General features: G+C 39.7%; 2 protein-coding genes across 11 annotated transcripts in view; one reads left to right on the top strand and one right to left on the bottom strand.

Moving 5' to 3' along the window:
- LOC102256355 (24-hydroxycholesterol 7-alpha-hydroxylase) overlaps positions 1-22,250 on the bottom strand; it is a 70,814-nt gene extending 48,564 nt beyond the window's left edge. For 2 of the 7 annotated variants that reach the window (XM_014535352.1, XM_014535355.1), the window contains exons 1-6: positions 21,797-22,243; positions 12,731-12,866; positions 10,647-10,821; positions 8,143-8,292; positions 7,138-7,231; positions 3,461-3,565 (exon numbers count right to left, since the gene is read on the bottom strand). In XM_014535352.1, coding sequence (XP_014390838.1) covers positions 3,461-3,565; positions 7,138-7,231; positions 8,143-8,292; positions 10,647-10,821; positions 12,731-12,866; positions 21,797-21,973 — 837 coding nt within the window. In that variant the 5' untranslated portion in view covers positions 21,974-22,243. Of the gene's footprint in view, positions 1-3,460; positions 3,566-7,137; positions 7,232-8,142; positions 8,293-10,646; positions 10,822-12,730; positions 12,867-21,796 lie in introns of all 7 variants that reach the window. The other 5 variants (XM_014535354.1, XM_005860938.2, XM_014535351.1 and 2 more) reach the window with 5 other exon arrangements.
- Positions 22,251-22,353: 103 nt separating this feature from the next.
- The window catches only part of SLC25A27 (solute carrier family 25, member 27), a 22,082-nt gene continuing 21,688 nt past the window's right edge, over positions 22,354-22,747 (top strand). For 2 of the 4 annotated variants that reach the window (XR_313276.2, XM_005860932.2), the window contains exon 1: positions 22,396-22,706. Coding sequence is in view for 3 of the 4 variants with exons in the window: in XM_005860932.2 (XP_005860994.1) it covers positions 22,648-22,706 (59 nt within the window). In the remaining variant the exon portion in view is untranslated. Of the gene's footprint in view, positions 22,707-22,747 lie in introns of all 4 variants that reach the window. The other 2 variants (XM_005860931.2, XM_005860930.2) reach the window with 2 other exon arrangements.

The following is a 22,747-nucleotide window of genomic DNA, read 5'->3' as shown; positions in this document are numbered from 1 at the left end:
GACTCCATACTTGATTCATCTTATTTAAAGAGTCAGAGATCATGCTGGGGGATTAGGGGAAGGCTTAGTGTCATACATAGATTTTCAGTTATGCACAAGGACCTAAAGTTGTATATGCTTAATTAGACTTTTAGAGATTCACCTATAATACCTTTTTATAACAAATACAAGAAATTCAGCTAAACTATAAATAGCTGAACAATGGTGCTAGTGATAATTTTTAATGCTTTTTTTCTTAACAGACTTTGCTTCTAAAAATCTTTATTTTCTACTTTAGAAAACAAAATCACTTTAAAAAATAAACAGCATGCAAAAAAAGAGTCAAAAGTAATGTTTATATACATTACTGAATCAACAAACAAGAAGTGACCTTGAGGTCTTTGTTCACCCACATATGGGAAAGGAGTTAAAAAGTGCTCCCAAAGGTACCAATTAATGTTTTGCCAAAGGGGTCAAGTCCATGGTGAGGGCTGAGCAAAAAGGGGAAGGGCCCCTGGCCCAGTGACCCTCAGAAGCAGCCACTATCATGCCTTCCCACTGCTCTGGAGAAGTAAGAACAAAGGTGATAGGGACAGAGAGAAAAGCTCTGCCTCACTGTGTCATTGAGACGATGAATTGAGCATCATTTACCCCTTCATTGAAAAAAAAATTATTTAACAAATATTGATGGAGTCTCTATAACATGTTAGGTAGTCTTTGACCAATCATGATAAACACAAATTGGTATAAGTCATAATTCCTGCCCAAAGAACTTTCACTTCCAGTTGGGGATATGAGATGAAAAAGTATCTAAATATAGAGGGAATGGGTGGCACAGACAATAAAGTGAAGGTCACGACTGAAAGTGTTTAGAAAAGAGCTTCAGGGAAGATGATTTTAAAAAGGGAAAAATGTCAGTTTTGAGATTAGACTTGCAAAAATGTTCTTGAAAAGTTCTTGGACCTTGGAAATGGTTTTAGCATAGAAACAATTTCATAAATCGTGGCTAATATCTTGGGCCAGCCCACCACAGTTCACCTCGGTGACAATGGAGCCTCCCAGGGCCCTGTACCAAGCCTATTCGAAGCTTGAGCTCTGAGCCCAGTGGGCCTCCAGGCAGAGCACAGAGTAGGACAAATGCTAAGATATTTGGGAACCAAGAAATGTCACGCCCGCCACCTACACCTCTTGCAGGTGTTCAGCAGCTCTCCAGGCAGTGATGGGAGAACACAGAAACCAGGACAGCAGAGGCCGCTCCTGCCCTGGGGCATGTGAGTGGTCACATTTTGGAAGCCAGGATAGTTGATTCCTAATGGACCATTGAAAATGGCTGATTGAAACCACGGCTTTACTTTTTATAAGTGAACAAAGTTAACATTTATTGAGCACCTATCTTGTGCCATGGACAGTTAGCTATTTTCATTTATTACCAATATAATTCTCACAACGACCCTATGAGGGAGATATCATCCTATATAATAAAAGGCTAATATGCAAATTGTCCCCTTGGGTGGGAGTTCGACCAACCAGGAGCTCAACCGCTCGCTATGACGTGCTGACCACCATGGAATGGCATGGAACGAAGGAAGGCCCTGGCCAGCAGCCAGGGAAGGGAGGCTTGGCTGGTAGCTGGCAGCTGCTAGGGACCCTACCCGTGCACAAATTTCGTGCACTGGTCCTCTAGTTAAATCTAAATTACAGAGGACACTGAGGCTCAGAGAGGCTAAATAATTTACCGGCTGTCACCCAGCACTGGGATTTGGCTTTGGACCTGACCTAAAACCTTCTAGGGTCTCTGCCTACACACCAGCTGCCCCTTGGAAGTGCCAACAACAGCCAGCAAGATGGAACTTTGAACAATCATCAGACACTTCCTTTCTGCAATTAAGGATTTAAATCCTTTCAGACCAGTGCCAGGAACAAATTCCAATGCGCTGACTTCCCCCGAGTCAGATCAATGGGGCTTTGTGTCCCTGTCTTCCGGGGGACCATTCTAAGGGATCTTGAAAATCAATCCTGTGACAGGAGTGGCTGTTTTGTTGCTGCTTTGGGAGTTGTTTTCATGTTTCCTTTTTAATTTTGCTATTGGTTCATCAGCTTGCAAGAAAATTATGTAAGGAAAAATCAAAGATTAATATTCTTGGTACATAAAGAAAGGAAAAGGATTAATTAGACTATTTTACATATTCTAGTGGTTGACACACATTTGGGCAGAGAGGCTGAAATTTCTATTGCTGCTCTTTACCCAGTGAGTTTTGAAGCAGGTTAAAGGAAACTAGAATGTCAGTAGTTAGCAAGCCTTTACTAGCCTTGACCTTCATAAGAGGAAGAAGATATAAATAATACTTAACATATTTTATTTCTCTTTGCTCAAAGAAAAAGAAGAAAAATGACCACATTTATCATTATAGATGATCTGAATGTTCCTGTTAAGGAAAAAAATAAGTGTATAAAAAAGGTCATCCTTTAATTTCTCAGATAATATAAGTGCAGCTTAGGCTAATGTGAAATCCTCCCAACACAGGAAGCCGGTATGCATCGAATCTGAAGAGGCAGACAAAGCTCATGGCTTTAATCTAGTTCATAAGAGCTTTATAAAAATCAGTTACACAGTGTCTGCTCTCTTCAGAAGTATTGTGCGTTCCAATGCCACCAGCTCCATTTATAGGGAAGCTTACAGATCCAAGATGGCAGGTAATGCAAACAGGAGGTGCCCAGAAGGAGAAGGGGATGGGGAAGACAAAGAACCCATATTCACCAGGTACCAGAGGGGCTTATCTTGAATCCTCAACAACAACCTTGCAGAGAAATGAGAGTTACTATTAGGAAGGAAGGAAGGAAGGAAGGAAGGAAGGAAGGAAGGAAGGAAGGAAGGAAGGAAGGAAGGAAAGAGGAAGGAAGGAAGGAAGGAAGGAAGGAAGGAAGGAAGGAAGGAAGGAAGGAAGCAAGCAAGAAATGTCACGCCCGCCACCTACACCTCTGGCAGGTGTTCAGCAGCTCTCCAGGCAGTGATGGGAGAACACAGAAACCAGGACAGCAGAGGCCGCTCCTGCCCTGGGGCATGTGAGTGGTCACATTTTGGAAGCCAGGATAGTTGATTCCTAATGGACCATTGAAAATGGCTGATTGAAACCAAGGAAGGAAGGAAGGAAGGAAGGAAGGAAGGAAGGAAGGAAGGAAGGAAGGAAGGAAGGAAGGAAGGAAAATGAAGGGAACATTGAAAGTGCATCCAGTGGTTCTCAATCTTCTGGCCCTTTAAATACAGTTCCTCATGTTGTGACCCAACCATAAAATTATTTTCGTTGCTACTTCATAACAGTAATGTTGCTACTGTTATGAATCGTAATGTAAATATCTGATATGCAGGATGGTCTTAGGCGACCCCTGTGAAAGGGTCGTTTGACCGCCAAAGGGGTCGCGACCCACAGGTTGCGAACCGCCATAGACGGAAATGCAGCCCTTACTTTACTGACATACTTACGGGGACGGCATTGGACAAAGAAGCCCAAAGGAGTAGAAGCCCGTAGTTTGGACTTTGCTCATTTGTTTCCGTCTCTATGATTTCCAGCAGCGCCTGCATTAGTGACTGTTGAAAAGAAATAAGTATCATCAAACCACAGCTATGTGATAAAGACTGATATTGGTAAACAAAAGACCACACATTTTTCTTTTATCCAAAAGGTATTATTTCTGCCATTCCCAGGTTTGCAGTTTGAGGCATGCTAAGGGATTCACATACTTACTCCTTGTTCAGTGATTAGGAGTAGGGACTCTGGAGCTCAACTCCCTTACTCTATTGCTTCAAAACCTGCCTTAGTTTTTTTCTTTTTTAAGACTTTATTTATTTATTTTTTTAGATTTACAATAATATTGAGAGGAAGGTACAGAGGTTTCCTTATAACCCTTATCCCACACATGCACAACCTTCACAATTAACAACATCACTCAGCAGTAAATTACATTTCTCACCAAGGATGAACCTGCATTGACACATCATAATTACCTAAAGTCCAGAGTTTACTTTAGGGTTCACGCTTAGTATTGTACACTCTATGGGTATGGACAAAGCTATAATGACATATATCTTTCATTATAATCCATTCACACACTGAAGGGCATTTTGGTTCCTTCCAAGTTTTGACATTTATGAATAAAGCTGCCATAAGCACTGCTTTTGCTACATCCCCAAATCTGGTAGGCTTAGTTTTCATTTTCATTTGTTTCAAAATATTTTTAATGTCTCCCAAGTTTTCCTCTTCGGCCCATGAGTTATTTAGAAGTGTGTTGTTTTACTCCTTATATTTTGGGATTTTCCTCTCTCTATCTTCCTTCCTCTCTCTGAAATCAATTTAAAAAAAACATTTAAAAGTTAAAAAATATATAATAAAGGGATACTTTCAACAACTCTTTGCCCACAAATATGATAACCTCGATGAAATGGACCACTCCCTTGAAAGACACAATCTGCCAAAGCTCTCACAAAAAGAGACAGATGATTTAAACAGGACCACATCTGTTAAAGAAATTAAGTCCATAATTAATAACTTTCAAAAACAGAAAGCACCAGGCTTTCTACCAAACATTTTAAAATGAACTTACACCAATTCTCGTTCAGAGGATAGTAACAGAGGGAGCACGTCCTAACTCATTTTACAAGGCCAACATGACCCTAATACCAAAACCAAAGACATTATCCTATCCTATCCATCCTATCCTATCCTATTCATCCTATCCTATCCTATCCTATCCTATCCTATCCTATCCTATCCTATAAAAGCCCAGGGACCGAACAGTGGAACAACCAGAACGACTGGTCAACCAGCCGCTATAACGCACACTGACCACCAGGGGTCAGACGCTCAATGCAGTGTGCCACTTGGCTGATCGGGATGAGCAGTGCTCCCACAGTGGGCCGATCCCCACAGGCCATGCCCCCCACCAGTGCATGAATCCCATGCACCGGGCCTCTAGTAAGGAAGGAAAACTACAGACCAATATCTCCCATAAATATAGAGCAAAAATCCTTAACAAAATATCAGGTATTTGCCTACTGTTCTCTCCATTCTTGAGGCCAATGGTTTGCCCTATATCCTCCTTCTCTGGTGGATCCAAGAGTTGTTGATTTTTCAGTCTGTTCAGGTTCTTTCTTTAGAGGATGAAATGACAACCTCCAAGATTCTTTCATGAGGAACTAGAACTTGGCTGTTATTTAAGAATTGGGTAACCTCAGACAAGTTAAACTCTTTATATCTCAGTTTCATCTATAAAATGGTCATAGGATTGTGGTAAGGATTAAATGACTTGCCATTTTGACAAATGTTACTTTAAACACACACACACACACACACACACACACACACACACAAAACCCTCTACTCTTTGGATAAGAAACACAGCTCTCTGGAGCATTCAGGAGAAAACCCTACTGCCATTCGCCATGCAGATTCTCAGGCTACGCCCCATGAGAGAGAAAACTGCAGGGCCAGTGTACTGTAAATACCGTCATTCTCTAAAACCCTGTGGAAAACTGATGTTTGCCTGAATGGCTCTGGGTCAGATTACAGCCTCACCCAAGGTTGGCTACTATGGTTACTCTCAGGTCATCACACAAATACCCTGAGGGTATTTTCCTCATAGAAAGGTGTCCCCAGGTTTGCCTATGCCTGTTCCCCAGCATGAGGAAGGAATTCAGACACTGCAGTAGTTCTCAACCTTCTGGCCCTTTAAATACAGTTCCTCATGTTGTGACCCAACCATAAAATTATTTCGTTGCTACTTCATAACTGTAATGTTGCTACTGTTATGAATCGTAATGTAAATATCTGATATGCAGGATGGTCTTAGGCGACCCCTGTCACAGGTTGAGAACCGCTGCACTAGAGCATTTTCATTAAGTTACTTGTGCACTTTGAGTCTTAAATAACTCAGGCATAGGTGATGGAAATAATGGTAGCTACTGTCTAGTCATTGCTTGCTAAGGCAAATACCGTTTCAGGTGCTTTACAAGTATTTTACCCATTCAATCCTCACCCAACTCCAAGACGTAAATACTTCACCATTTTACATTTGAGTCAACTGAAGCACGATTAAGTTAGGGGACTTTGCCAGGGACATATATCTTCTAGATGGTGGGCTGGGATACAGACCCTGTGAGCTTGGCGCTGGCTCCAGAGCCCACACTCTGAGCTGCTATACTCTACTGCCCCCTCAGAGGCACAACCCATAACTCTCGAGGATTAGGGATTAGGAGAACTGCCTTGTACCATATATAGTAGTTTTGCTTCAGATCCTACAATACAGAAAATAACTATTAAATCACTATCAAAGAAAATATATGGTGAGAGGCAGTTGCAGTTACTTACTAAGGCACGTAACGTTTCAAAAGTGATTAACCACTCTAATCCCCAGCTTTCTGGTTTTAATAACCCCCAGTTTTCTGGGTATGAAAGTTGTGGAAAATAAATGAGAAATGAATCTGTGACTGTGTAACACTGTGCCTGGCATGGAGTATGCAACCCATAAACGTCAGTAGTGTCTTATTGTTATTGTTTTTTGTAACAATGGATTAGCAGAACTGAAAATAGTTTAAGGATAAATTTCATTTAAAGCTGGTTTCTACCATACTCACAATGGAAGCTGTTATAACACAAAGTTTATATCTCATGAGAAACCCTACAGATGTATTTCATTATTTTGATATGCCATTCTGTAAATGGAAATACTCGTTTAATATACATTTAGACACATGGAAGAAATCACCACATTTGATATTTCTAACATAATAAAATGGGTGTATAATATTTGAAAAACAAAAACAAAAAACTTCTTTTAGTCCTCTGCTTAAGTGGGCCATTGAAATCCACTTATGCAGAACACAACAGAATCTTTTATTTTCTTCTTAGCCCACATTAAAAAAATGTGGGTATCAAAACAGGAAACTTCTTGAGGGAAACAGAAGCAATATATACGAAGATGAAGTTAAACTGCTTGTGAACGTTTACACTGAATTCTGTTCCAAAGTCTTAAACAATGAATTAGCAACAGCGAAGTTCAAAATTTGCCTTGATTCAAATATGGAGTTAGAGTGGCTATGATTTAAAAAGCCTCATTGTCTTCATCTCATGTATTTTAGGGGAAAAAAAGATAAGGTGTACTTACCATGGAATTATCTTTTACAGATTTGTTTGTTTTTATATCTGGGATGTTTTTCTCAAAAAATTCTAGAAACCACCTTTTGGATTTTGACCAGTTTCTAGGTGAGAGAAAAAATGTGTATAAATTAATTTGAAAGCACATTAGAAGTAATAGGTCACAGTATGAAATGGGGGATGTCTATAGAATCATAATTATTTCTCCAAATTTTTCATCTTTAGCTAGAATTTCATGATAGGTCTACCCTCAGACGTATTAGTCCATAAGGAAAATTGTAAGGGACAACTTTAGTGTTTTTTACAGATATATGTTTGAATTCCTACAGGATTGGCACTGAACAAGAAAACAGAACTCAGAGTAAAATACTTTTACTCTGGCTGTTGTCACTTACAGAAGGATGAAAAGCTAGCACGGGGACCCATTGCTGTCTTAAACCAGGTAAAGCAAACTGGCTATGTTGTGTTTTTTTTAATCTTTCTAACCATTGACCACTGTAAACCAACTGCCAAGAGATAAAAAAATCACGAGCTACTTTGTATTCAAGCCATTTTATAAATATTTATCTGAGCCACTTTGAGAAATGCATTTAACCACACCTACTTTTTCCTCAGAGAGAATGAGGATGACAATGTCTGATTCTGAGACTAGTCACACTGGACAGTTTAACACAGGTCCAAACCGTAGCAATGAGTGTGACTATGAACTGTAAATGGGATAAACCTCAAATAAATTCTTCACTTCATTTTAATATTCACATTCACATTCATATTCATTTCCTCTTCCTTCCTCTCTCTCCCTCTCCCTCTCCCTCCCTTACAAGGATTTGCTCCTCGAAATTAAAAAAGAAACCATGCATATATCTTCTCTTCCTCCTTCAAACACAAGCCAGTCATAAAAAACAGCTCTCTCTTCCACTAAACTGTTATATCTACGCAGAACAGAGAAATGAGAGATGTATGAATTGCTGGGAGGAGCTTGGTCAATGAATTAATTATAGGAAACAACTTCTACCTTAGAAGATACTCTGGCATCTGGGACCCATGTTCAAAACCTTCATCATAAGTTTTAAAATGCTGATAGAACTCCATGATTTTCCTCTTGTTTGTTGGAAACAAACCTTTTTTAAAGAGCGTATTCACACTGACTGGATAAAGGAGATGCCTATAAAAAGAGAAGCATGTGGAAAGTCAGACCCAATGACCAGGAGAATATAAAGTTAGGTTACAAAAGAGGGCATTATTTAAGAGTTATATATAAGGAGTAGAAAATAATACATGATAGATTTTTTTTGGGAAAAGTTACCCATAACAGGTTTTAATATTTGGATATTGTCAAGATGACTCAGGGATGCCCGGCTGGTGTGTCTCAGTGGTTGAGCATCGACCCATGAACCAGGAGGTCAAGGTTCAATTCCCAGTCAGGGCACATGCTGGGGCTTGGGGCTCGATCCCCAGTAGGAGGTGTGCAGGAGGCAGCTGATCAATGATTCTCTCTCATTACTGATGTTTCTATCTCTTTCCTTCTCCCTTCCTCTATCTAAAATCAACAAAAACATTTAAAAAAAAGATGACAAGGGTAACTGAAATTGTAGTCTTATTTATCTGAAGATTTTAAAATGCTTTCTAAGCAAGCATTCTTAGATTCTGACAAATGTTAGATGCACAAAAATAAATTGATTCAATGCAATTTTAAAAATCATTTATTTAAAAAATTATATCTAAGATAGAGTCCATACCTTTAGATAACAGCAAAAAATAATCAAAAAATCAAGGGAAATAATAGTCACCAAATTTCCTAATATCTACAGGATCCTACAAATGTGAACTATTCTATATTGAAATATAGTATGTATCATTAAGTTTTACCATAAGTGAATAAAATTATTACTGTGGCATACTTAAGTAAAAGAATATCAATGATTGTTAATATGCCCTAGATTGGTAACACTGAGTACTGTTAATTTCATTTTTTATTTATTTTCTCCAAAGTTTCAAAGATAGCTGAGAATTTGCTGTTTTGTTGTACATTTGGGGCATGCCAAAAGTTTGGTTGGTTGATTGTCTTTGTTCTTTTTTTCTCTCTCTTTCTAACCACTAACAAAACATTAAGTATTGTTCTGTTTTATGAGTCTGAACTATTGAATCCCGCCTTCAGCATCCCAGTATCCCACTGAGATGGAAAAGTGCCCAAGGTAACTTCAATTTCCCACATCTCCTTGTGCACATGGGAAATTTCTCTCCTGGTTCCCATGCCCAGACCTTCCATTCGCCAGAAAGCTTCAGAATGCGGCTGACGTGCTGCCTGGTTCCTCCATTGCCCTTTCCTATCTCATCCGCCTTTCAGCACCTCCCCTCCAGGAGGCATCTGGGGTGAGGCCTCTGTTGACTTTGCCTCAGTCAACTTTCCATGTCTCACACCATCTTCTGGACCCTCTACTTCAGTGGTTCCCAACCATTTTTTGGCCATGCCCCACCTAAGCATCTTTAAAATCCTGATGTCCCCCGCACTGTGACATATGATTCTTATTATTCAAAAAGTAAACTCCTATTCATGTGGAGGAAGCCTAAAAGGCCATTAACTTCCCAAAAACATGGCAACCAAGAAAGAGAAAAAAAAAAGAACAAAAAAGACAGCTGAAGTACTGAGGAAGAAATCACTAAGAAATTGTTTAAAAATAATAATATGAAATGATATGAAAAAAATAGCAAATTTTCAAAACATATTATAGATAACTGAAATGCATAAACATGTCACAATATATATTTATATACCATATGAAGCACCTAGAACAGGGGTGGGCAAACTTTTTGACTCGAGGGCCACAATGGGTTCTTAAACTGGACTGGAGGGCTGGAACAAAAGCATGGATGGAGTGTTTGTGTGAACTAATATAAATTCAAAGTAAACATCATTACATAAAAGGGTACGGTCTTTTTTTTTTTTTTTAGTTTTATTCATTTCAAACGGGCCGGATCCGGCCCGCGGGCCGTAGTTTGCCCACGGCTGACCTAGAACCATAAGAAATGCAAAAAATTCACTGTTAATAACTCATTCTCGAATTGCCCCACTTAAAAACCAAATTGCCCCCCTGTGGGGCATGTGTCCCAAGTTGGGAAACACTGCTCTATTTGATGATTCTATCCTCTCCCTTGAACTTTCAACATCCACTTGTTATAATAATCACAAATTGCACTGAATTTTTTATCAAAAATCTGATGGATGCATGACAATTGTAAGAGGTAAGTCCATACAGAGCATATACAATTGTATGGAATGATTAAGGAGAAATTACTGTACATGTATTAAAATGTGCTGACTTATTTGCTCACCATAAAAGTGGACTACTTAACTGAAACCTGCCCATTAATTAGAATTTAAAATATTAACATAATCTCTTAATTGCCTAGTTAGGTAGACTTTATTAATCCACCGGATAATTTCTGAAGTCCAACGTATAGGCTTAAAATGTTTTATTCCAAAAAACCAAGATGAACTAATACTGTTCGTCTATTTACCTTACTAAGATGTTCAGGTCCCTTGTCCCATGAGTGCCTAAGTTCTCCAGTTGTTCCTGTAATTCTTCAGTTAGTTGTCCAGTGAATTGACAAAGGTTGAAAGTCCCCATTTTCCCTTTCATCAGGATATAAAGTTTTTCATGCAGTGTTAAAAAGACATTCTTTGGAATTGATGCTATAAACAAGAAAACTATTTTTAAAAGAAGCAACAACTCCTTGAAGCAGTCAATATACTCCTATTATTTGATCAGTAGAGAATATAGCCAAAGTTCACCAAAAAACATAAAATAACCTCCTGGGAATAAAAGCAGGTAAAGATTCAACCTATATTGTAAGATAGTAAAAGTCTGTAGGGTAATTTACTCTAAGGTATAATCTATAAGTGGGCCTCTGGGAAACACAATTCTAGTGATGTTATTTTCATGCTTAAACCTTTCATTGGTTTTCTACCAACTTTTGGACTCTCTGGTGATATTTCCCCCTCCAAATCTACATTTCGGGTATATTGAAAACACAGTTTTATATAGCCCAGCATTTTCATGAGCTGTTCTATCTGCTCAGAACATTCTCTACTTGACTAACCTCACTCACTCCCAACCCCATGCCTACAAGACCTAAGTTTCTCCTGATAATTTCTATTCCTCTTTCAAGCATCTTCTTGAATATTACTCCACCAGGAGTCCTTTCCTCACCCCAGGAATTGCTTTGGCCCCACTATTTCCTTTATAATAGCGTTCATGCTCCTTCCACAATACTCACTCCTGGTGTGGTTGAGGTGGTGAGAGTATAAGTAAGTGTTTTTAAGTCACTATTCCTTCATATTTTTCTTTAATCCTATTTTATTTTCTTCAAAGTAACCTTTTCAAAAAATAATTTTTAGTTTCGTATTTCATTATCCTATTATGTCTAGGTTACATTTTATATAGGTAATTTAAAAATAATTTTTAGATACCCTGAAGCATTCATCTTCTCTGTGGTAGGGGAATACATGAGAGGAAATTGGAAGCTGGCTCAAAAGTAGATATTAACATACTTCCATCTATTATATAAAAAATATTTAAACATGAAAGTCACCAGAAGGGAGGGACAGGTATAAAAACTTGATCACTTTCATGTATCTGACAGGTGAGTAGGTTGGTATATATTTCTGAAGGATATGTGACTTTATAGATCAAGAAATTTCAAAATATTTATATTCTTTGATCTGAAATTCCATAGTCCAAATATCAAGAAGTATACTAAATACTCATAAAATTTAAACAACATGTGATTTTCATAAAAGCAAGATGAAAAAATAATCATTCTATTGGTCACTGAGAGCTCGTAAAACCAACTTTTTGGTTTTAATGGCAAAAAAAAAAAATGCATGAGAGGCTACATGAAAAAGAACCTAAGAAAGAAGCAAAGAGGGAAGCAAAGAGAAAAAAGCTGTAGTCAGTAGAGGCAAGCACAGACATTGTGAAAAGAAAGGTGCAAAGTGAATCAGATGCAAAATGAACCAGCCCTGCATTCCTGGGAGGACAAATGGGCTCAGCATGCACGTGGGTGACCTGGGGAGAAACAGAGGAGACCCTGACCCTGCGGACACACTAACCAGTACAATCCAGAGGTCACTGAGGACAGAGAACTGGAGAAAGGGCACCACTTACCTTAATAGCCCTATGGATTATGTCAGGAAATGCCGTTAGTTAAAGGGCTTAGTAAGCAGTGGAATTTTACTTTCAGAGAGCAGAGCAGTAAGATGTGATCAAGCCAAGAGCTACAGCCTGAAGCAGCAGAACAGTTAGCCACATCTTGGGAGCTGTAACAGGATACAGATTCCAAATATTTTCCAGAGAAAACATCAGTGAGGTAACCTCATCTCTTTCACATGTCTAATTGAGATCTAACTGTATTAGGCTGCCGATACTTTGTTTTTCAATGACCAAACTCATCATATACTCTTTTCTCCTTCTACCCTTACTCTAAACAATAAAATAATGGAGCCTCATCATTCTTGATATAGGAGTAAGGATGTCACTGTTACCTAAAACTACTTGTGGATTCCAACGTTATATTTCAAATGAACTGAGAATATTCTTTACCTGTACGATAGACGGGATCTTGCACTGCAAATTCAAAATTCACTTCTTTGGATTTTAGAAACACATCAATGCCCTCTTCTTCAGTAACAAAGGTCATTCGAATTCCCATAGCAAAGACTGTAAATATTGGTCCATACTGAAAAACACACATAAATACAGATCATATTAGTAAGCATTTCTGATAACTAAGTTACTGGGCCATGGGCTAGGTTTAAGACACAGTATGCCTCAAGAACCCCAATGCTGAAGTTATAGTCAAGAAAAAATTTATTATAATTATATATGGTAATTAATTCTAAATTTTGACTGATTTGGCTAATGCTATATTATATAAACCCTAATTTATTCTGTCCTAATACTTAACCTCCCTTCTGATCATGTAATTACTTGGTTGCATCTTCCTTTCTTGGAGTGTCAAATAATAATTAGAAGTAATTATTAGAAATTTCACTAAATACTATACTATATGAACATTGTTTTCAAGATTCAGTAGGTTATAAGTAACCTATACCTCAACTTTGTTCAAGAAAAATATACAAAATTGTTGACTGTTTTTACTATAAATTCATGGTCTCTCAATAATGTCTTGCAATCCTAAAAAGTTCTCTAACATGTTCACTTTCTCACTTTCCAAAATGACTATTTTACCTGTACAACTTGCCTAACCTTCTCCACTGTGAGGTAGTGTTCCTGCTTTGTATGTCACCGGGAATGTAGAAGCAATCAAGTAAGAGCACTCTCAACTTCCTACCACCAAATCCTGCAAAGGTTACCCATTTGCCTCAATCTCCATACTTCCCTCTGGTGAACACAGGTGGAAGGTGAAATGCCAACATCCCTTCCATGCTCTCTTACCTTCTTTTTGTTCTACATTTCTTCCTTCTCTCTCCTACATCCTCAGGTTTGCCCTTGCTATCAGATCATTCCAAGTAGCCTACAAACATACTCTAGTGAGGGGTTTGATTCCAGGAAGTCCTTTATTGGGGGGAGGGGGGCGGGGAATATATCATTATTTTCATTTCCCCTGTGGCCACAGTGACTTTACCATACTTCATCCAACATACACATTGTTAGAACAACCACCCTTACTTTTATCTCTGAATACCATTTATGCTCATTACTACTTCAATATTAGTCATTTCTAGACCTGCCATGAAAAGACACGTGATACGCTGTTGAACACTATCAGGCAACTGAGGGCTTGATAATCATGGAGCCACCAAACAGTGAAGTCTCATTTTCTTTCACTCGTGATCCATATGTTAGCAGCAAGAACGGCAACAGGTGTTAGACTGGTGGAGTCAGACTAGACCTTGGTTCAGCAACCTGGAGTTCTGGCTAAGAAAGAATTCAGAGCCAAGACAAACTATAAGAGAGTTTATTTAGAAAGTCACAGAGGTAGAAGAAGGGAGCCATAGAAGAAATGGGCTCAGTACAATGTGCCTGAGGGAATGGGGCGGGGAAAGGCATGGGCATGCTCCATAGAGAAAGCCCCTTGGGATCCTGGTCTAGAGGGTATTTATCTGGAGATCTCAGGGGAGGATCCCAATAGAACAATCATCAGCTTCCCACCCCTGTATCCAATTGTGGTTTCCACGGATTGGCTGGTGCCCAGGCAGGGTAATTAGTCAATGCAGCTGGTCCCAAGGTCAGCCATGGGGTCCCTTGTCTGGTTTGGCTGCTTTCCTGGGCCTGGAGCTGAAACACAACTGAGGCCTAGATGTAATTGATTTGGGTCAGAACCTCATTGTCCTCAGTGCATAAGTGCTATTCTCCAGACTCTTTGTTCATAACCCCTCTAAGGGGTCTAACCCACAAGACTAGCAAATGCTAGGGCAGGAAAGATCAGAGGAGGGTCCCAACCACATGACCAGTAATATGCTAGGGGCGGAAGGGTTACCCTGGGGGCAAGGTCCTTGTTTCCTCAGGTTTGCCCATTGCTAAGCACCTGAGGCTTTCCACCCTGTTGACCTTCTGTAACCTGGCCCATCCTCCTTTCTCTGCTCTTGTCTGTCTAACTGCCTCCAACACTGGTATCTACACTCCTTTCCAAAATTCCCTCTCTACAATTGTTTGCTAGTCAACACTTAGAAGATGAGTGATTCTCATTGTTTGTTAAAACTTTGTCCAAAAGAGAATTCTTAAATTTCCATTAGAAATGTGTCCTTTTGTAACACATATTGGCACCCAGGCCACAGGGTAGAACAGCCAAGTTCAAACACACTGAGTAGTTGAGATAACTGCTGACAAGTAATATTGAAAGTAACTAATGACTGCATGACTGCACAGTGCAAATGTCCATGTTCAGTGTTATAAATTCAATGAGGTTTTTCTGTCTTATTTGCCTTTCTCGTTTTAAAGTAACTTATTGCAAAATGACTGCACAGTGCAAATGTCCATGTTCAGTGTTATAAATTCAATGAGGTTTTTCTGTCTTATTTGCCTTCCTTCTGTTCTCGTTTTTGTGCAATGTCAGCACTCTGAGTATTACGAAGTAGAGGCAAGCATATGCAGTATGTGTAGTTGTGATGCTTGTATTTTTTTTATTAAACTTTTTATTTTGAGATAATGTAGACTAACATGCAGGTGTAAGAAATAACCATCACTCTGCTTCTCCTAGTGTTAACACCTCTCAAAGTGATAGTACAGTATCATAACCAAGCTACTGACATTGATAAAGTCAAGAAAATATGTCCCTTTTATAGCCACACCCATTTCCCTCCCAGGCCCGACTGCTCTTTAACCCTTGGCAGCTACTAATCTGCTCTCTATTTCTAATAGAGTACTGAATTTTAACAATGTTATAGAAATAGAATCATATAGTATGGGGACCTTTGGGATTGTCTTTTTTTTCACATGGCATAATCCAATTGAGATCCATCCACATTGGTGTATGCATCAATAGTTCATTCCTTTATATTTTGAGTAGAATTCCATGGTATGAATGTACCACAGTTTGTTTAAACATTGTTGAAGGATGTCTGTGTTCTTTTCAGTTTCAGACCATTGCAAACAAAGTAGCTAAACACATTCACGTACAGGTTTTTGTGTGAACGTAAGTTTTCATTTCTCTAGGATAAGTTCCAAGAATATGAACCAGCATTTCCATCAGCAATTTTACCATCTTACATTTTGTATTTCCACCAGCAATGTATGAATGATCCAGCTTCTCTGTATCCTTACTAGCGTTTGGGTGCTGTCCTTGTTTTTTATTTAGCCATTCTGATAGGTGTCTCATGATATGCCATTGTGGTTTTAATTTACATATCCCTAACTGCTAATGATGTTGAACATTTTTCCATGTGCTCATTTGCCATCTGTATATCCTCTTCAGTAAACTGCCTGTTCTTGACATTTGCCCATTTTTAAATTGGACGGTTGTGTTTTTTCTTTAATCTGGAATGTTGAGCATTCTTTATATATTCTAGATACTAGTCCTTTGTTAGATATGTGGCTTGCAAATATTTTCTTTCAGCCTATAGACTGATTTTCATCCTCTTAACTGGGGACTTTCATGCTAAATATTCCTCTTTAACTAACGAAATATGTTAATATTTACTTTTGAGCTAGCTTCCCATGTCCTCTCATGTATTCCCCTGCCACAGAGAAGATGAATGCTCCAGGGCATCTAAAATTATTTTTAATTCACCGATGTAAAATGTAACCTAGACATAATAGGAGGATGAAATACAAAATTAAAAATTATTTTTTGAAAAAGTTACTCTGAAGAAAATAAAACAGGATTAAAGGAAAATAAAAAAGCATAATAGGTTTAAAAAAATACTCACACTCTCACTACCTCAACCCAACCAGGACTGTGTATTGTAGAAGGAGCATAAACACTAATATAAAGGAAATAGTGGGGCCAAAGCTATTCATGGGATTAGGAAACGACATGTTTATGCCTTTAGAATATAAATCTATTTGAAAAAAACAAACACCACTATATTTTAAAGAAGAAGATGGACTTGTAATTTTGATAGCAACATTGTGGCAACTTCTTTCTGAATTTTTCCACTTCTTTCCTGGAAACTACACAAAGCCAAAAGGAGAATGAAACAAACATACCCACAAGCAACAGACTCAGCTAAACAATAGGAAGAAAATCTACACACTACAAAAGCCACCACACCTGAAACCAGCAGAATTGGCAGTGGAAGCTCTAACAGTATAGTGGGGAGAAATGAGCAATGTCCAGAGAGCTCAATACTGAAAAGCTCAGATATATACACTCCGGGATAGGAGAAGGCAAAACTCAGAGCTAGAACCACTCGGAGAGGGGCTAAGATAAGCAGGCCATGGATATTGAGGGAACTAGCAAAGGATCACACAGAAGCTACTCAGAGGGTTCCAGAAGCAGCATCTTCTAAACGTGAAGAGGCACCTGAGAAGACAAGAGTCCTGTCTCTTAGTAGCAGCAGCTATGGGAGAAAGGCAGTGTGGAAGGGTAGGTCCCGAAAGGCAGGAGCCATAGATCATGCATGCGAGGAGGCGCTATGGTTTCACTGTAGCAAGAGAGGATAGAAAACGTAAGCTGAGAAACTTGGAAAGCAACTACTTCTAACCAAAACCTCTTGTTGACAGCTAGTCAAAGACAACTCAACTCCTTAAAATATGGTTAAACAAAAGGGAAAATTCAGCACTATAAGAAAGAAAAGAATACCCTGATAAAGAAACCCACTGAGAGGATTTTGCTAAAGAGTACATGAGAATTGAAATGCAAAATTACTGTTGTGATTTGTAAAAATTAATCTAATAATTGCAGTTGCAAAGAAAATAAAGCAGGAATATAAAGAAACTATGGGAAAAAATAGCCAGACAAAAGAGGAAAGTTAGGAAATAAAGAAACTCAGGAAAGAAAGACACAATAAGAACATTTCTGAATAAAAGAAAACAATTACATGTGAGGCTATACACCCCACACAAAAAGGTCTAAGGAAAAGAGAGTATAGAAATGTGAGAAATGCAAAATAGAAAATAGAAATAAAGGTGAAAATGATTGCAAGGGAATGACAGCATGGGAGACAGGCCAAGGAGATTAAACCGATGCATAATTGGACCTCTTTCCCAAACTCCAAATTCATTTATTCAACTGCTTATTTCAATATCTCCACTTGGATGTCAAAATCCCAAACTTCTACAGATCTAAAGCTGAACTTTCTTTCCAATGAGTTCATGCAATCTTGTCCATTTCATTTGATGGCAATCTACTGTCTAGTTTCTCAAGCTAAACTTCTTGGAGTCACCTTTGCCTCTTTGATTCTCTTACACACCATATTCAATAACCAGTAAATCTTGTTGTTTCCACCTTCAAAATATACCCAGCTGTTTCTCAAACTGCCACTGCAATCACCATGGCCCAAATCACCATGATCTTAAGCTTGAAATATTGCAATAATCTTCAAATTATTTTCCTTCTTTTATCCTTACATCCCTGTTTTTAACAGAGCTGCCAAAGTGACCCTTTAAAATTTAAATCAGATCATATTACTCCACTGCTCAAAACACTCAAAAGTTTTCCTACTTCACTCATAATTACAAATATATTTACACTTTCAATCTGATAATTTATAGGTATACTGTACACACAGAAATGACATTTATTGCTACATTATTTATAATAGCAAAATATGAGGGGAAAAACATGTCCATCATTAAGTGGCTGTTTAAGTGAACTATGTTTCAGGAAATACTTTGCAGGTTTTATTTCTGAGTAGGATGTGGTAGAACCAGGTGAGCCAAGGTTCTTACTGCCAATTTAAAAAAGGTGAATAAATTCCAAAGATGATATTTTTAAAAGCATCAGAGAACTGGGGATACAATAAAAACTAAATTGGCTAAAACTCCACAGAGGAAAGAATTGTACAGAAGTGAAAAAACAATAGTTCACTATTTATTTCCCTGGTGAATTCTGGGTATGGTCTGAAGGTCAGAACTGAAATAGGCACCTTTGGAAAATCAATAGTTAACATCATACTTAATGGTAAAATGTCGAATATTTAACCTAAAATTAGGAAAAAGACAAGCTTGTCAACTCTCATCACTTTTATTCCACAAAATATTAGAGCTCCTACTGATTGTAGTAACGCAAGAAAACGAAATAAAAGACATAAACATCATGGCGGAGGGGGGGAGAAAATAAATTTATCTCTTTGCAGGACATATTGTTTATGTATAAAAACTCTTAAGAATTCCACAAAATAACTACTAGAACTAATAAGTGAATTTAGCAAGGTCACAGGATACAAAATTAATATACAAAAAAAACTAAAACCTTGCATTTTTTATGTGCCAGCAGGATACAATTAGAAAGCAAAAGTGAAAACAATTTTATCTATAACTAGAGGCCCAGTGCACGAATTCGTGCACCAGTGGGGTCCCTCAGCCTGGCCTGCGGGAGCAGGCCAAAACCAGCTCTCTGACATTCCCCGAGGGGTCCCGGATTGCAAGAGGGCGCAGGCCAGGCTGAGTGACCTCACCGGTGCAGGATCAGGACTGGGGAGGGATGCGGGAGGTTGGCCAGCTGGGGAGGTTCCGCACGAGGGCTCCTAGGCGGGGGAGGGATGCAGGAGGTTGGCCAGCTGGGGAGGTACCGCACAAGGGCTCCAAGACATGCCCGGCCCATCTCACTCAGTCCTGATCAGCCAGACCCCAGCAGCAAGCTAACCTACCAGTTGGAGCGTCTGCCCCCTGGTGGTAAGTGCGCGTCATAGCAAGTGGTTGAGTAGCCTTAGCATATCATTACCATATTATGTTTTAATTGGTTGAACGACCAACTTGTCAACTGGACATTTAGCATATTAGGCTTTTATTATATAGGATAACCCCCAAAATATAAAATCCACAAGAAAGTAATTAACAATCACAGGCAAGCCCTCATTGCAAAAAACTACATGTAATTTAGAAATTAAGTAGCTAAATTGAGAGATATACAGCATTCAAAGAATAGAAGAATTAATATTGTTAAAAAGTCTATTCTCCCCTAATTTTTCCTACAGGTTTAACAAACTTCCAATCATAATTCCAGCAGTCTTTATAATAGAAATTGACAAGCAAATTTTAAAATTTATATTAAAATTCAAATTTAAATCTTGAATGTCAAGGCAATTACAAAAAAATATATAGAGAACTTTCACTACCTGATTTAAAAACGTACTATAAAAACACAGTTTTTAAGACAATTCAATGTTCATAAAGGAGTGGTCATATAAATCAATGGAATAGGAGAGAAAAGCTAGAAATAGAACTACACATACACAGTCAACTAATTTATGAAAAGCTGCAAAGGCAATGCCATGAGGAAAGTCCTTCAAGAAATGATACTGTAACATCTGGACATCCAGATCGGGGGGAAATGAACCTCACCCCTTACTTATACCATACACCCACAAATTAATACAAAGTTGATCATAGCCCCAAATGAAAAATGCAAAACTATAAACTTTTTAGAAGAAAATAGAATAATCTTTGTGACCTTGATTGACCTTTTCAGACAAGCTTGTAAAAACATTCCCTAAACATTATCAAAATCATACTCCTAAGGAAGGCTATATCCTATATGATATGCAAATCAACCTAATGGCGGAATGACTGGTCGCTATGATGTGCACTGACCACCAGGGGGCAGACACTCAACGCAGGAGCCCTGGGCGGGGCTCACGGCTAGCGAGTGCAGTGGCGACGGCTAGCGAGCACAGTGGCGGTGGCAGGAGCCTCTCTCGCCTCTGCAGCAGCGCTAAGGATGTCTGACTGCTGGGTTAGGCCCACTCCCTGGGGGAGCAGACCTAAGCCATCAGTTGGACATCCCCCGAGGGCTCCAGGACTGCGAGAGGGCGCAGGCCGGGCTGAGGGACAACCCCCGAGTGCACGAATTCTGTGCACTGGTCCTCTAGTATATATATAAAAGGCTAATATGCAGAGTGTCCCCTCAGGAATTCGACTGGGAGACTGGGAGTTCAATTGCTCGCTATGATGTGCACTGACCACCACAAGGCGGTGGGGAACGAAGGGAGGAAGGCCCCGGCCAGCAGCCAGAAGGCCCCGATCTACCCTGATTGCCGGCCAGGCCTAGGGACCCCACCCGTGCACAAATTTTGTGCACCAGGCCTCTAGTAGGAAATAAAGGAGAATTTCTTTTAAATATACTGTTTTGCATCTATTAGACTAGCAAGAATTATTGTTCCTTGTGTGGGCCAGGATAAAAGGAGCTAGGCAATCCCCTACCTACACTCAAAAGAAAAGAAAAAGTGTATACTGTTAAATCCTTTTGCAAGGGTAAAATGGTAACATAAGCAATGTAAATGTTCATGTTCTTTGGGCACTTCCATTTTTAGAAATTCATTCTGAGGAAACAATTGGCTAAGTGCAAAAAGCAACACATACACACACACACACACACTATATGTAGACCCCACCCCCCCCCTTCCAGAATGTTCAGTGAAGCGCTGGTTGAAATAAATAAAAAAGTTGGCAGTATTCTATAAACTCTTTTTGCAAGATATACTATATTTGAAAAAGTACAAATACATCTACTACAACAACCATTACTAATCTTCTTAGTGCCCAGTGAAAACGGATTTCATCATCATTAAATAACAGCAGTCGAGAATACGGGGCCAGCAAAATTTGTAAAGACCAAGTTTGTAAGCAATTTTTTTTTACAACAAACTCCTATTTGGATACTAATTTACTATGCGTTTTCATAAATTGAAATTACACTTGTCTTTCCCAATTACTGCAAGCATTTACTTAATATGTATACAAAGGATTTTTTAAAGATGAAGTAATTAGCACTCATCATAGGTTGCATCCCATAATGTCTGCTTCCCAAAGGGCAGTTAGTTGCAAGCTGCATTGTACTTCATAACTGATAGAAATCTGTTTGGTTTTTAAAAACCATGCATAAGACATAGCTGTAGGTTGAGGAATGCATAAATGACTAGATCCTTTAATTGAGGGCAGCAGATACGTTCCCCGTTTTCTAACATTACATTTGAGAGCCAATGAAAGAAAATAAAAAAGTAAACATTACCTTCTCCAGTAACCCCACCTGCTAAGGCCTCTTACCTTGATTCTTGCTTTCTCTATAAATTCTAGAGGGGCTTTCCCAAACTCAAATGCAGCTCCAATCCAAGGAATCCAGCCGCTGATGCACGGGGGTCCGCTCAAGTTCTTCCATTGAAGGAATAACAAAAGAGCTACGCAACCTAGGATTATAATCACTGACGGGAAAATTAGTTCCATGTTTTTGTCTAGCACCTTCCAGAATCAAAGAAAGAAAAGTCCTGCTGCCATGGCACTTGTTCCTTCCCTCTGCGAATCGGGAGCACCGACCGGACCTCGCAATGTTTCCTGCTGCAACTTTTGCAGCTTTCTTTGCCTTTCTAACTGTAGTCGCCTTTCCCCGCCCCAGTGTTTAGATGACTTTTGCATCATCGCTCCCTCCCACTTCTCTTTCAGGTCTTGGCCAACCGGTTCGTCGTGCTGAAGCTGGACCGAGGTCGGAGGGCGGGTTCCGAGTGGCCAAGAGGGGAAAAAACCCACGCGTTGTTGCCATGGATACCGGGGCCCCAGCGAGCGCGTAGATTTCGGCCAATCAGAGAACGCGGCCCGAGAGGCGCAGAGTGCGGAGGACTACATTTCCCAGAAGCCTCGCGGGCTCCGCGTTGTTTATCTGTTCTCAGTCCGCTGGACCACTCCGTCCTGGGGCTGTTAGGAAGGTTGCGGGTTCGCGGGGCCAAGCCAGAGAGGGACGCGGACTCCGCCACGCCCTTGGTCGGTTGAGGAGAGGCCGCCCTGGCCAGGCGGCACGCCAGCTGTGGCGCCCGCGCCGGCCGGAAGGGGTGCATTGTCGTCCTGTCCTGCTGCTGAATGTCGGTCCCAGAGGATGAGGAGAGGCTTTTGCCGCTCGTCCAGAGATGGCCCCGAGCGAGCAACTTCGTACTGTCGGGCTGCGCGGCCACCGTGGCCGAGCTAGGTACCCGGACGCCCACTCCTGGGCCTCTCCCGCCGGTCGTT

The sequence above is a fragment of the Myotis brandtii genome, unplaced genomic scaffold, assembly GCF_000412655.1.
Source record: "Myotis brandtii unplaced genomic scaffold, ASM41265v1 scaffold143, whole genome shotgun sequence".
NCBI classification, from domain to species: domain Eukaryota; kingdom Metazoa; phylum Chordata; class Mammalia; order Chiroptera; family Vespertilionidae; genus Myotis; species Myotis brandtii.
Note: the sequence above shows the minus strand (reverse complement) of the source record. Positions and strands in the feature narration are given on the sequence as shown.